Source organism: Equus caballus, chromosome 5 (genome assembly GCF_041296265.1).
Source record: "Equus caballus isolate H_3958 breed thoroughbred chromosome 5, TB-T2T, whole genome shotgun sequence".
Lineage (NCBI taxonomy): Eukaryota > Metazoa > Chordata > Mammalia > Perissodactyla > Equidae > Equus > Equus caballus.
The window spans coordinates 45,667,576-45,683,955 of record NC_091688.1 but is presented as its reverse complement, the minus strand read 5'-3'; the positions used below and the strand labels follow the sequence as shown (position 1 = coordinate 45,683,955).

General features: G+C 39.6%; 1 protein-coding gene across 2 annotated transcripts in view; it reads left to right on the top strand.

The window, feature by feature from the left end:
• Positions 1–12,142, top strand: part of VPS45 (vacuolar protein sorting 45 homolog) — a 60,830-nt gene extending 48,688 nt beyond the window's left edge. For both annotated transcript variants that reach the window (XM_001488893.6, XM_023641271.2), the window contains one exon: positions 11,510–12,142. In XM_001488893.6, the coding sequence (XP_001488943.1) occupies positions 11,510–11,597 (88 nt within the window). In that variant the 3' untranslated portion in view covers positions 11,598–12,142. The remainder of the gene's footprint in view (positions 1–11,509) is intronic.
• The last annotated feature ends 4,238 nt before the right edge of the window (positions 12,143–16,380 follow it).

The following is a 16,380-nucleotide window of genomic DNA, read 5'->3' as shown; positions in this document are numbered from 1 at the left end:
AGAGTACAGTTTGGCGCTTAGAAAACAGTTGGCATTTTGAATTTCTGTACGTAAATTTGAAGCTGGGAGGGGGCTGATTCATCTTATCAACAGGTACTTTATAGATTTGTACCTAAACAAGTAACACTAGAAACTTGGACCTTCTCCTGTAACCACAAGTTGGTTCGATCTCTGAATTATTTACAGAAAAATTAGGATCCTGTGACAGAATTTGCATTTCAAAGGAAGAGGAATCTAGAGGACGTTCTTCTTCATTTATGGGTATTTCAGGATCAGCTTTAAAACTGTTGGAATCACCACCATCTTTGTAGAGATTTTAGGGGGAGTTTGCTTTCCTCCTGTGACCAAAGTGGCAGACACCACTTTGCAAGAGCTGTGATGGAGTGTGTCACCTATCACTGACAGCACTGACTGACTGCTGATTATGTGTAAGGTTCTGTGCTAAGTACTAGAAAGATGAAGACATGTTCTATATCTTTTAAGAATCTCAATGTCCAATGGCAAAATAGGCATGTAAATGAATAACTCTAATAAGATGCTTTTTTTAAAAACCGGATTTAATCCAAGATTCAAATATGGGTATGTCCCCCGATCCCAACTTATTAGTGCACTGGAGCATATTTTTTTTAAATTAGAAATAGCTTTCCATCACAAAATTTAAATACAGCTAAGCAAAAAAGAAGATAAAATATTTACACTGCCACCATCCCAGCATAGGAAATGTCAACATCTTGATGTATAGCCTTTTAGACCTTTTTCTATTAATGTATACATGTATATTTTTAAGTAAGAGAATATACTGTACGTGTACTTTCAGTGAAAATACTTATATATGTCATTTTTAATGCCTGAGTAGCATTCTGTTATGTATACCACAATTTATTTAACCAATTCTCAGTTTTTTGTTCACTGAACAAATACTTATTGAGTACCTACTTTATTCTAGGAACTATCTTGAGACTAGATATACAGTGGTGAACAAAACAAAACAGTATAATAAACATTTTGTATAAATCTTTCCACACTTGTCCAACTGTTCACTTGGAATAATAATAAGTGAGCATATACTGCAAGCCAGACAGTCTGCTGACTTCATTACATTTATCGTCTCATTTAATCTTCATGATTCAAGAGATAATATTGCTGTGATCCCAATTTTCAAGTGAAGAAACTGGAACATGGAAAAATTCAGTAATTTGCCTTAGATCATATAGCAAGGGAAGTGCAAAACTGGAATTCAAGCTCAAAGTTGTATGATCCTAGATTCTATGTGCCGCTAGCAATGTTGAGATGAAATTACTGCATCAGAGAAAATAAACACTTCTAAAATGCTAAATTACTAATTTGCCAGGCAGAAAAATTTTACCAGTTTATACCTTCAGACCACGCTCATGCCAAGACTGAGGTTTGCTGCTCCTGATTCTTAAAAATAAACTTAGGGGCTGGCCCCGTGGCGGAGTGGTTAAGTTCGCGCGCTCTGCTACAGGTGGCCCAGTGTTTCATTGGTTCGAATCCTGGGCACAGACATGGCACTGCTCATCAGACCACGCTGAGGCAGCGCCCCACGTGCCACAACTAGAAGGACCCACAACGAAGAATATACAACTATGTACCGGGGGGCTTTGGGGAGAAAGAGGAAAAAAATAAAACCTTTTAAAAATAAATAAACTTAAATTTAAAAATCATCAATTTGTATGGAGAAGGTTGGTTAAAAAACAGTTTGCTTCAACTTCAATGTAGAGAAAGAGGAAAGAAGCAGATAAACAGTGTGAAGCTAAAAGAAGAGACCAGTAAATGAGAGAGACAGAAATGGGAACAAGAAAGTCAGAGGGGTAGATACTGTCTGGTTTCAAAGCATCCTCCGGTTCTAGATTTCAGGCCTTGATGAGGCACTGATCTTCTGACATTGGTTCAGTGATAGAGCCCACCCCGTCTAGTACGCTTTTTTCTTTTGCTTAAGCTAGATTGGATGGATTTATGTTTCTCGCAGCTAGAATGTTGCGTTTTGGAAAATGTTACCTCTTACAAATTTATAGGATATGCCTTTTTGTGTAGTATGTGAGGCTCAATACAGTATTTGCATAGTTGTTTCAGGATTTGTCAGTTAAACAATAAAAACTTAAAAATGAAAGGAAGAGCTCAAAAATGATAACTCTATGTAGTGACACAAAAGTGACTCGTTTACTTCATTTCCTATATTATCTACATTTCTGTTTTTTAATGATCAGAAAAAAATGTTCCACAAATTTTAAAAAGTCATCAACCTGATGCCACTGGGCTTATCAAGTAGTAAAGTATCTAGTTGATTATCCTCAGCACAGCCCTGAGTTGTCTTTTCTCTGCCAAGACTGTATTACCCTCGCCAGTTAAATGATGCATCCCTCAGAACGTATCTTCTTTCACTAGGATTATCATGAGAGCTTCTGGGATCGAATGGAAGCTATTTGTAAATCACCTTTTGGTACCCTTTGATCTTTTAAGAGGCAGTGCAGCGTAGCAATGAAGAGCATGGGCTCCAGTGCCAGACTACCTTTTTCAAATCCCAGTTTTGCCATGTGTCTACTTGTATCACTTTAGGCAAAGTATTTAACTTTTGTGCCTCTGTTTTCTCAACTGTAAAATGGAGGTGATAATAGCTCCTTCATATCATTGTTGTGATGTTTGGGTGATATTAAGTATATAAAATGCTTAGAGGAGAATCTGACACAGGGTAAGCACTCAATAAATGTTAGTTGTTGCTGCTGTATTATTACTATTAGATTTGGGGGAATAAAGTAAAAAAAGTATAGATATTCATCACTGCCACCTCTGTTATCACCCATACCTCCAAATCACTTGTTTTGAAAACCCTTACTTTAAAATAATTCAAGAACAGAATTATATATATATATATATATATATATATATATTTTTTTTTTTTTTTTTTTTTTTAAAGACCGGTACCTGAGCCAGCAACTGTTGCCAATCGTCTTTTTTTTTTCTTTTTTTCCCCAACTCCCCCCAGTACATAGTTGTATATTTTAGTTGCGGGTCCTTCTAGTTGTGGCATGTGGGACATCACCTCAGCATGGCCTGATGAGCGGTGCCATGTCTGTGCCCAGGATCTGAACCAGCAAAACCCTGGGCCTCCAAAGCGGAGCACCCGAACTCAACCACTCAGCCACAGGGCCGGCCCCCAGAATTATATTATTATCTCAGGTATGAATATACTGGGGCAGTGATAAAATTTACTGTGAAGGTAGTCCAATCACCAGATGACCTTTGTGGTCTGTGAGGAGAAAAAATTTTAGTAGCTCAGTTTCCATTTGTGCTCACTTAAAATGTCCCCTTTGAGGCCCCCAGGGTCAGCACATCTATAATTAATAGACTTACCCAGAGTCTTCAGTGTCCATGCTTTCTACAGTTAGGTTATTTGGGGCTTTGTTTCTCGTATTTTTTTTCTGGTGGCCACTGTTCTACTCCTGTAGTTGTGGTTGCTCTGACAAACTGATGCGGTCTTGAATGGTGGTGAGAAAGTACATCTATAGCTCTTTTTATTCTCAGACGATAACCTCCTTTCCATCCTCTGTGTAACTGATATTACAGGCAGTTCTGTCCCTGAGGAATCCACCTTTTGCCCTGTGGACTATGGGGGTAATCCCTTCTGCTCAGATGGTCCTCCAATGAATGATATATGCACAATGCTGGAGACATGCAGAATCCAGTTGATTGCTTTTTTGTACTATTTCTTCTCAGTGGGATAGGAAATAGGGCCAAGGGCTCCTGTTTATTTGTTGTGTTTTGCTTTGCTTTTTGTTTTTTCATAAATCAGGTGTCCAGTACTAAAGTGGGAACTAAGAAGCAGTAGCTACATTTTTTAATAGGCAGTTACATTGTTGGTAAGATAGTGTCATAGGATAAAGTAACCTCAATGGAATTGGTTATAATCAAGGGAATATTTTATATCTTAATTGAGTGTTTCCCAAGGTCGGTTTTATAGAAAATTTGTTTGGGGAGATATTGCAAGGTATTCCATTAAAAAAGGGTCTATAGCCGACTAAGTTTGGGAAACACTGTATCCTTTTCCTGGAAAGACACAATTCACAGCATGTTAAAGATTCTAAGAAACTCCAGAGTAAAGAAAAGTCTTCAGCTTTCTTTTTATTTACTGTATTCTAATATAATATTTGATATTTATAGAAGAATATATGTAACATATAAGTTAGAAAGTAATATAATGAACACCCTTGAATCCTTCCCCTAACTCAGGGACTCAAAAATTGCCCATAATGTGGATCTGTGTGTTCTGCTCCAATTACATCCCTTATCTCCCTACAACAAGTAAGCACTATCCTAAATTTTCTGGTTAGTTCCCTTGCTTTGTTGGGGGAGAGTAGTATTTTTATCACTTATCTATGTATTTCTAAATAATACATTGTTTAGTTTTGCTTATTTTTGAGCTTTATACAAAATGGTATCTTACCTTTCTCATTAAACATTGCTTCTGAGATTCATCTATATTATTCCATGTAACCTTGTTCATTCATTTTTCAGTGCTGTATAACATTCCATTGTGTGAGCACACCACAGTTTACTTCTCCATTCACCTGTCCACAGACATTTGAGTCATTGAGTTTTTGTTTTGTTTTGTTTACTGTTACTTCTATCAAAGAGCAGCAAGAAGAAACGTGAGCCAAGGATATTGATAGAATGATATCATTTTATTGTTTGGGAGCAAGAGGGAAGATATTTATTAAGTAGCTGCTTTAAGGCAGGGGTAAAATACAAAGAAAAAAGATGTCCCCATCTTTAGTGATCCTATGGGCCACTGGGGGAGTCAAACAAATCTGTATTTCTCAAATTAGGATATGATTAGTCCCAGGGATACACAAAGGTACAAAATAAACATGACACATCTTTTGAAGTGTTTATTTTCTTCTCATGTGGGGGGATGTTCAGGGGTAGAACTAAACAATGTAACTGATAAGTACCTTAAAATATGTTCATGTCAAAATTTAAAAGGTTCTTTTATGAAAAATAACATAAAATTGTTATGCATTTTTAAAACATAATACCAGACTTCAAAGAAAGGTATAAGCTGGTAAACCAATTTGGATTATACCCTCAAGACTAATAAATTCTTTCTCTTCTGTTGCTAGGGGTTTTTAGGTACAAAAACTTGAGAAGTGTTAATGTGTGTAAGTTAAATAAAGTGGATCCTAAATAGAAATAATTGATTTTGGCAGGCTAATCAAGAAAGTCTTCACAGAGGAGACAGCATTTGAGCTAGACCTTACAGAATAAGTTGGATTTCCATAGAAAGAAAGGGCAGTCAGGACTGAGGAAACAGCATGGTAAAGGACAGGAGGGAAAAAAAGGTATAGCACATTTGAGAAATACTGAGAGGTTCTTCATGGGTAAAGTATACATCTAGTGAAGAGCAGGATGACCTCTGTGATGAGATTCCTAGTATTTTCAGACAGAGATGTCGAATGCCAACCTTTTGCCTTCCTTCTAATAAAATTGCTGTTGGATATTTAGGAAAAATTTAGCACAATAGGTAACATTTAAGCTGGAGTCTTAACTTCTTGAAACAGTATGAATCTGATTCATGTATTCATTCAGCAAACAATTCAACATCTACTTTATACTAAGGATTCTTTATACAGATCAAGAAGATATTACTCAAGATATGCATTAACTGCTAAGAGAAGCCATTAGAAGAGAACTTCCACAGCTCTCATTGCCGTGCTACCCTCTGCCTTCCATTGCGTCACGGTGGATCAATGCTCCTAGCTAAGCCCAGTCCTTCCTCTCGGGAGCCAGATCCCATCCCCTCACCTACTCCAGGATATCACTCCAAACTCACTCCTCTCCTAAACTGGTTTTTCCACTCTATTGGATCATTCATAGAAGCATAGAAAGATGCTGGAGATTTTTTTTGTTTTGTTGGGTTTTTTTTTTTTCTGAGGAAGATTAGCCCCGAGTTAACATCCGTTGCCAATCCTCCTCTTTTTGTGCTTGAGGCAAGTTAGCCCTGAGCTAACATCTGTCCCAATCTTCCTCTATTTTGTATGTGAGTCGCCACCACATCATGGCTAACGAGTGGTGTAGGTCCGCGCCCAGGGTCCAAACCCACAAACCCAGGCTGCCGAAGCAGAGCACATCGAACTTAACCATTATGCCATGGGGCCAGCCCCAAAACATGCTGCTTTCTCTCCCATTGTTAAAGACCCTCTATAAACCTCCTATCTCTTTCCAAGTTCTGTACCATTTCTCTGTTCTCTTTTATAGCAAAATTCTTCAAGAATTATTTATACTCACTGTCTCTAATTCCTCTTCTTACATGTTCTCTTAAACCCACATATTAAACCTCACCTCTGCACTTAAGCTACTCCATTCAGGCTTCCATCCCCTCCTCAAAATTGCTCTTGTTGTGGTCCCTGGGACTTCCTCATAGCTAAGTCTAGAGTCAACTTTTAGCGCTCATTTTCTTGACATATCAGTAGTATTTGACACAGTTGATCAGTCCCTTGGCTTTGAAACACTTTTATCACTTAGCTTCCAGAAACTATACTCTCCTCGTCCTCTTACCTCACTGGCCATTCCTTCTCTGTCTCTTTTGTTCATTTCTCCTATTTTTGGATTCTCTGGAACTCTGTCCTTGGACTACCTCTTTTCTTCTCTATCTATACACACCCACTCCCTTGGCAATCACATCCGGTATTGTGGCTTTAAATTATATCCACTAATGACTCCCAAATTCGTATCTCTAATTCAGAGTTTCTCAACCTCGGCGCAATTGGTATTTGGGGTCAGATAATTCTTTGTTGTGGGAAACCGTCCTGCGCATTGCAGAATATTCAGCAACATTCCTGGTGTCTACAAACTAGATGCCAGTAGCACTCCACCAGTTATGACAACCAAAAATGCTTCCAGACATTGCCAAATGTCCGCTGGGGATAAAATCATACCCTTTCCCGCTGAGAACCACTGTTTCTAGTCCGAACTTCTCCCCCAAACTCCAGATTTGTATGTCCATCTGTCTACTTGACACTTCACTTCAATGTCTAATAAACATCCGTATTTAACATAATCAAAACCAAGCATCTGATATTTCTTCCTAAACATAGCCCTCCCTCAGACTTCCCATACCAGTTAATTGCATATCCATTCTTCTAGTTGCTTAGGCCAAAAACCTTGGTCTTTTCTTAACTCCCCTCTTTCTCTCACACCTACATCCTGATTCATCAGTAAATCTTGTGATCCTTCCCTTCAAAATATGTCCAGAATCTGATGCCCTCTTGCCACTACTGCCCTGCCACCATCTATTGTCCATGCCACCCTCATTACAACTGCCTATCTCTTGACCTGTACAGTCTCTTGTCAATATAGCAGTAGAATGATCCTGTGAAAATTCTTAATTCAGGGCATGTCACATCTCTGTGCAAAATCCTCCAGATGTTTCCCGTCTTACTCAAAGTAAAAATCAAATTCCTTACAATAACCTCCTAGGCCTTACATGATCTCATCTTCACACTCCCCTCCATCCTCTTCCTTACCATCTTTAATCTCATCTCTTACTACCCAACACTGCACTCCCTTCACTCCAGCCACAACCAGCCGCCTTTCTGTTCCCTGAAGATACCAGGCCTTGGTCCCCTCGTACTTGCTCTTCCCTCAGAGATATGCTCCATTGCCTCATTCAGGTCTTGGCTCAAAGGTCAGTTTCTCGGTGAGACTTTCCTTGACCACTATATTTAAAATCTCACACCACCGACAACACCTCCAACTTTCCTTCAAACCTGCTTTATTTTTCTCCATAGCATTTTCTTCATCTAGCATATTAGAGAGAAGCAGGGTAGCGTCATGGTTAAGAGAACAAACTCTGAAGCCAGATTGTCTGGGTTTGTATCCCAACTCTGTTACTTTCGAGATGTAAGACTTTGATTTCTCTGTGCCTCAATTTCTTTGTCAAGTGGGATAGTTTCTATCTCATTGGAACGTTACCTCACATATAGTAAGTGATATGTGTTCACCATTATTACTGTTGTGTTTTTATTATTATATTTTACTTCTTAATTTTGTTTATCTTCCTTCCTCCCCCATTGGAATATATAAGTTCCGTGAGGGCAGAGTTTTTTTACTTTGCTTTTTTCTGTATTCACAGCTTCTAGAACAGCACCTGGCATGTAGTAGGCACTTAGTAAATATTTGTTGATCAAATTGTTATCTCTGGAAAGAGTGGTGGGGAGAAGAAGGATCAAGGAAGGTTGAGCTCTGTGTGTACTATTGAAAACTTTCACAAAAGAAGTATATTCATGTATTCCCTGTGCCCTCAAATAGCTCGCAGACTTACCTGGAAAATAGATATGTAGCTAAATGAATTCCTAGAGGAGTGATAATGTGAGCTCTGGGTTTTAAAAGATGCATAGTTCCACTAGATAAAGTGTGAGAGGGATGGGGCAGCCTTCTAGGCAGAGAGAATAGTATGTGCAAAAGCAAAGAGGTATGAAACATAGTAGTAGCTCTGAAAACTGAAAGCAGTGGGAATTGAGAGGCGAGTTTTCAGTATTTTGAACTAGTAAAAGTTCCATCCTATTCTTCTCTCTCAGCCACTCCTATCTTCCAGCATCTCCAGCTAAGTGTTTGGTTCTAATTAGAAGCTTATTACTCCATTAAGGCAAATACCTTGGGCTTTTTTCTCATTATTTTCCTGAAAACCTTTTTCTGTTTTCCTGCTCCCCAGAAATTCCATTCATCTTTTTCATTATATCACTCATCAGATTTGATTCTAGATTCCTTTGGTGTCTTTGGTATAATAGGAAACTCACATGTAATTTCTAACTGTGGAGTATAGTGAAAAAAAGAGGGAGAGATAGATAGATAGATGGATAGAGGAAAAAAGAGGAAGAGACAGATAGTGAAAAAAGAGGAAGAGATAGACAGACAGACAGACAGGAATATGGTTTTGTTATAAGATATAGCTTTATTTAGGAACACAATTGTTCAGCTCAATTACTTTAGTGATTAAAATTTAAAATCCTAGAAATGTCCCTTACCAAAGACTTAAAAGTGGAAAAACTTCTTTTTCAACATGTGATGCAAGACTTTCTGCAGTTGACTTTCTAAAATCAGGGCTTTTTCCGTCACCTTCCTTCTCTCCATATAGTTGGGAAAGCACCCTTGATCACCAAGGTGTCGAGGTTTTGTTGCACAAACCAAGACAAGCAATGGCATTAATCCACTAGGTTAGCTCCTGGTACCGTCTCTGTTACACCGTGTCTCACACTGAGTTGTGATTGTGTATCTGTCTCTGACTGAGAGCCCCTTAAAGGTAGGAATCATAACAAGTGTTCATTTGTACAACTAGCTTAGTGCCTACTTCATAATGGATGCTCGGTGAACACTCATTAAACTGAATTGAACTGAGCTGAATTGAATTGGATTATAGTACCACAGGATAAGGAGATTTTTGAGTTTGCTTTTTAAGTGAGACTGATTTTAAACAAATCTACAAAAGAAAGAGTATTCTTTTTTGTTGTTTTTAAACATAGTCTAAATTTGGGGTACAGATACAAATATGTTCATCGCCCATAATTTTTAAAGCATTCTGCAGTGACTCATCAAAGTCCCCAAATGGAGATGTTTTAAAAAGTCACAATGGCCCTGGGATACAAAATTAGGCTTGGCAAATATAAATAGTGTTTTCTCTTTGCAGTGGAGAAAGTAAGATCTTGTTAATACACAGAGGTGGATCTTTAAGTATAGTTTCCAGAAAGTTACACCTTTCCTTTGCACATGTAGCAGAGTCTGAAGTGAAGCACAGATCACCTGAGAAATTCCTGTAGGCTTTCCCGGCACTTTTGTTTTATTCTTACTAAACGTCACCAATCAAAGACTTCTTGTGTTATCTTTCAAAAAAGCAATGCTGCCCCTTTTCCTGACATTTGTTTTGTGACCTCCAAGTGTCTTCAGTCCAACTGGTCAAAAAGCCAAGCCAGACAGAGGTGCCTGTATTTCGGCAGAGGAATAAATGACTTTAGCTTCTACTCCTTTCCCTCTACTTCACCATTTTTTTCTTTTGCAAAGGAGTTTGAACTTTAAATCCTCTAAGCCCAGAATCTTCCGGGTCTAAAATTGCAAAACAATGGTAATAATAGGGTACCAGGTCATTCCTCCAACCTTCTGTGTGCTATATAGATCTGTCTCCTGAGAATGAGTCCCGCATGCTTACAAATACTGCCCCCAAAACTCCTGTTTTTTAGAGAAGGCTCTCTCGCCACCGGTCACTATTTTAAGTAATTCATTTATTCAGTATACCTTTATTGGCTGCCTACTAGGTGTCAGCTTCTGTGCTAAGTGGTGGAGATGCAAGCTGAATAAGTCTTAGTCCCAACCCTAAGGAGCTCACAGTCTATTGTGGCAACAATAATATATAGAGTGCCTAGTTAATACTAATACAGTGCTAAAATAGCACCAGGACCGAGTGATCATAGTGGTGGGAGTGATTAGTTCAGCATGGAGGAGTTTGGGAAGGCTTCACAGAAAAGGCAACTTTTAATCCTCAACCTGAAAGGATAAAGAGGATTTTATCAGACAAAGAAGAGTAGTCCATCATTTCAGACATAGGACATCATAAGAGCAAAAGCATAAAGGTATGAAAGCTCATGACATGTTTAGGGAACAGTGAGGGGAGTGGAGGGCACATTGGCTGCGTGGTGGGAGACGGAACCAGACAAGTGAGAGGCGGTATCGTGTGCTGCCGAAGGGCCTGCATTCTAGAGCCTGGGTTTGAATCCCAGCTAAGCCACTTGCTAGCTGTTGTGGCCTTGGCAAGTCACTTAACCCCTCTATAGCTTGGTTTCTTCATTTTTTAAATGAGGATAATAGTATCTATTTCATACATATGTATACACATACATAGATGGCTTAAAACAGTTTCAGAACAAAATAAATACACATATTGCTTATTGTTAGGCCGCATCACAGAGGGCCTTGAATTTTAATCTGTACATTATTCTGTGAGCAAAAGAAAGGTTTTAAAACAGAAGAGGGGAAAGTACGCAATAGGATATAATCTGCATTTTAGAAAATTCACTCCACTGCCACTTTGGAGAATAGATTGGATAAGGAAGAGACAAGAGGCCAATACAAGTTCTGAGGCAGTTTCAAGAGTGTATTAAGAGGTGCTGACATGGTTCTGAGTTAGTACAGTAGTCTTGCCCTTAAAAATTCTGGGTTCCTAACTAGAAATTTCAAACCTGAAATGTTAGTCTTAACAGATCTTCAGAGCTTAATGCTAAAAAAGACAGAGAGAACCCTGGGCAAGAGCACAGAGGGGCTCTCCTTCTAGTCAGGATGTTTTAGTGCTCACTGATGCTCCTATTCTGCACCCAAATATCAGACCAGTACTTCTTGTATACTGTCCATGATATCTTTTTATCTACTTAGATGTCATGAACAAGATATTCTATTTTTGAAGATGCTTTTGTTTTTTCCTTTGATTAACCTCAAATCTACTGGTCAGTTTCCTAGAGGAAGTTCTAGCTTCTGGACTGCACAGCCGAAATAAGGAGAGCTCTCAAGTTATGTCAAGGTCAACAAGCAGAAGATGAAATGGTGAGGAGAATGGCGCAGCTTCCCCTCTTGCCTCACTGCAGGCTTTCCCCGCTGACCAGAAGTGCTGGAGAAGAGCCTTGGGTTTTGTGCTTGTTGTTAAAACCCATCTCCAGGTAGCCTGCTGATTCCTGAACTGTTGGCACAGATACCAAGTTTCCCAGTGATGAGTTGAAAATAAGTCTGAGCCCATCCCAACCCACTTTTCTCTTGGTTTCCTTATCAAATAACTACATGTATTCCTTGTGTATAGCACAATCACTTCAGCTTCTGATGAATTTTGTTGGGATCTTACTTGAGAAAAGGGTTATCAGAGCTTAGAGGAGTTTTAAAAAGTAATCGTTTGATGCACATGCTGTACACTCTCTCTTCTCTTGACCCCTTTTACTTTTCATTAACCACGTTCCTGCACAACTCATTTCTGAAAACTCGGCATGTTTCTGCAGAGAGCCATCCAGAAATTGTGTGTCCCTACATTGCAATTCTCTGTGGCACTGAGAAACCATGTATGACTACAATAAAAATCCATTTTATGAAGATACAAGTGATTTGTTTTTGTTTCTTTGGGGTTAATAACTATTTATGAGAATTCATGAGACGAAGCATGAGCTGGCTTTACACCAAACACAGCGAAGGCATTGCCTCCACCTGAAAGGCATTTAAAGTATGTCAAGGAAAATAATAAATTCAAGGCAAATAATAAATTTTAGTGTCAATTTCACTTCTCTTGAAAGCAGTGGAAAGTGATGATGTCATTGATTCCAGAAAATTATGGCATCCTCAAATCATAGCAAAACCACCACAGCACAATTCCTCCCTGGTTCTTGGTAAGTCTTTATTTTTTTTTTAAACCTTTCTTTTATATTGATAAACATTCTCTAGCATCAGATAGCCTAGGCTGAAATCTATGTCACAGTTGTGTGGCTTTGGGAATGTTATTTAGTGTCTTTGTGGCTCAGTTTCCTCATCTATAAAACAAGAGTAATAAAGCATCTTCCTAATAGGATTGTAAGGATAAAATGAGATAATATATATAAGTACTTAGGACATTGTAAACACTCAATGAAATTTGACTAATAATAAGATTGATCCCTGTCTCTAAGTTGGGAAAACAAAATCACTAGGCAAAACAATTGGATTCCTGTCAACCCTCCCACTGCATTAATCAGCAGTTCAAGAAATTGAGAGAAAAGCTAAAGGTCATTCTCTCCATCTCCCTTTTCCCCGTTCCTCTCAGCTCTCAACCATTGTTTCTTTACCTTACACGCCCTCACGTGAAGCCCTCAGTGCGAAAGTCCATGGTAGAGCTAAGAGCTAAGTTCTGTTCTTTTCTTTTCTTTCTTCCTTGTTTTTGAGGGTCCCTTTGGGTACATTTTAATTCTTAATTTTTTATACTACTGAAAAAGTGAGACGGACTTCACTTAGGAAGACAATATTTTAAATGCAGCTTTTTACAAGTTACATAGTCTTTTCAAATAAATAGAAACTTTCCTCCTCCAAGCAGAATTATCTGTGCTTCCCTTTCTCTTGGCAAGATAAGTCTGAAGAATAAGAAGAATAAGAAAAGAGACTTTTCAGGGGCCGGCCGGTGGCGCAGCGGTTAAGGGTGCATGTTCTGCTTCCGCAGCCCGGGGTTCACCGGCCTGGATCCCGGGTGCGGACATGGCACCGCTTGGCAAGCATGCTGTGGTAGGCGTCCCACATAGAAAGTAGAGGAAGATGGGCATGGATGTTAGCTCAGGGCCAGTCTTCCTCAGCAAAAAGAGGAGGATTGGCAGCAGTTAGCTCAGGGCCAATCTTCCTCAAAAAAAAAAAAAAAAAAAAAAGAACAGAGACTTTTCTTATGTCGCTCTCCTCATTATTTGCCTGCTGCTACTGTACCTACTCAACTAACAATATCAAGAAGTCTAAGAAATGAGCCTTACCATCAGGATGTTTGGTGCCAAAAGTTAGCATTTCTTGATTAAGGATCAAAGGTTCATATTTTTATTTAACATTTACAGAGCTGATTACATTATTACTGGTACTTTATTTTTTCCCTTTAAAAACATTTTAATTAAGGTCTTATATGTTTTTAATGACCTCTCTTCAGTAGATTAAAGTGCCCTAGTCAACACCTCTCTGTCCCATTTACTCTACAAAAGCCAGAGTACTTGTTTTTAACTAAACAACTGTTTAGATAACAGTTTCTGCCAAGTAAACTTGCAGGCAGTAATTCACAAGTCCTTATCTCTTACAGCTCCCTTCTTCCTCCCTGAAGTGGAGTTACTTATAAAATAATCGATTGAAGAATAAAGCTACTGGCAGTTGTCTTATCCATGGTGACCGCAGTTAGGGAGGTAACCCCATCATGAGTCTCCCAGTATTTAATCTCCACCAAAGAGAGAAATTGGCTTGGGTGGTAGTGTCAAGCTCACAGAGGAGCCAGTACTATGAAAATGTGTAAAGGAAACCATAAGGTTTTACTCTGACATTTCTCACTTAAAAATTGGTCTTTGGGGCCGGGGCCGGGCCCGGTGGCACAGCGGTTAAGTTCACACGTTCCCTTTGGTGGCCCAGGGTTTGCCTGTTTGGATCCCGGGTGTAGACATGGCACCGCTTGGCAAGCCACATATAAAAAAAGTAAAGGAAGATGGGCACGGATGTTAGCTCAGGGCTAGTCTTCCTCAAAAAAAAAAAAAAAAATTGGTCTTTGGAAACAGTCCCAATTCATAGATCCCAATTCAGGTGCCATGAAGGTCACCTGGCAAGAGAGAAGTCAGCTCGAAGAACAGACCAGGGGAAGAGTATGGCATCTGGAAAGAGGGTTGAGTAAAAGGACCAACGGAGACAAAGTAAGGGAAAAGCTGAATGTCATGCTGTCCATCTCCTTTCTCCCCATTCCTCTCAGCTGTTTTTTCTTTACCTTACACACCCTCCTGGGAAGCCCTCAGGCTTTTGTCCATATTATAGGATGATAAGATGAGGCAGTGCGGCAGTGCAGGTTAATGAGAGAGAGAGAGAAAACCCAAGATTTATGTAACATCTTAAGGAGCAAATAAGAAGGGAAGGTTCTCCAGCCCACATGCATCTGTTCTGGAATCTGAAAATTACTTTGGAGGGCTTTGGTTTTTCAACAGTCCTTCTGCCTGATGTTCCACAAAGCTCCTGTCCTGCCTGACGCAGCACACAGGGACCCCAGGCCCTTGCTTCTAGGAAGCCCTCAGATATTTGCTGACCTAGGAGGAAGATGGAACAAGTCATGAATTACTTTTTTCCCATAAAACAGAATCTATTTAAAGTGTAAGTCCAAAACACTCCTACCTGCCTGGCCAGCAAGCCCTCAAAAGATCACGCAGGCTAGTTTCCTCATCATTTTGCTTCCTCACTTATGAAGATACCCCGGATTTTCTCATTCTTTTTAAATCACTTTTTAAACAGAGAAGTTGGGAAATAGAGATGGTGGGAAGGAAAGAGGAGAGTAAGTATGTGTGTGTGTGTGTGTGTGTGAAGCCTAAACAATAGACTGGTGTCAGAAAACCTGGATTCTAATCCATTTAGCCAGTAACTTGCTGTGTAAACTTGGGCAAGTCGATTGATTTGCCATGCCATTTCCTCATTTTCCAAGTGGGAATAATAATATTTATTCTATATATCTCACCAGGTGGCACTAAAGATTTAAAGAAATGATACATAAGAGCATTTGGAAAGGATAAATTTCTGTATCAGTCTAAAATAGAGGAATTAATTAGTATGGTAAATGAAAAGAGGTTAAGAGGAATATTATTGGATTAGGAAGAAGGGAGGGGCTGGGAAAAGAGAGAATCCTCCTCCTTCATTTGTCAGATACCAGAAAAAGCCAAGACCACTCCACTCCTCAAACCACAAATTTGGCCAACGTTCCTTTTATCTTAAAACATCTCCGGAAAAAGAGTTCTTACTTTTTCCTGCTCTTCTGTGCCAGTGATTTTTATTCATTTTGTGGTTATTGCATGCCTACATATGCCAGGCAATGTGTTTGTTAGCTTATTATTATTTAAGAATCAGCCCTGGAGGGCAATACTTGTATTTTTCAAAGGGCCTCCACAGGTCATCCATTTCCCTAACTTTCCTTGTTGATGGAATTGGCAGTTCATCCCCCACCATTTCATGTGCGGAGGAACTGAGGCCTAGAGGAATTCAGTGACTTGACCAAAGGCCACACCGTTAGTGATGAAGCCAGTACCCAAACCTAGGTTTCCGGACTCCCCTCTTCCCACTAAATATGTCTTGAAAATGAAGTTACTAAAATGTTAGTCTGTAGGCTCTGAGGGAGATCTGGCCCAAGAGGGATCAGCGGAGGTTCCCCACTCAGGTCCTGCTCCTTCCCTCCCCTGGACGTGAGCGCTGTGGACAGGATGGGATTTTCCCATGTCAGTGCAGCAGGCAGACACCCAGGTGGTAGAAGTTTAAGCCTCACCTGTATATTTAAAGCCACTTGGTATAACGGATCACGGCTCTGGAGACAGAATTCTATTCCTCCCAGAACTCAGTGTGTCTGCAAATCCCTCAGCCATTCTGAGTCTCACTTTTCTTTCTCTCGGCAGTGGAGATCATAAGGACAACCTCATACTTAGGCTTATTCTCCTGAGGTTCAAATAAGGCCTGAGGCTTTGTAAACTGCAGGAAATGTGTATTAATATTAACTTCTCTCCCACCGCGTCCCCCGTACACATCGATACCCTCAGAAGCATAAAACTTTTCCACAATATTTGACCTGCTCAGGCCACTCTGTTCTCCCACCCAGGGAGTGGGAATTCCGGA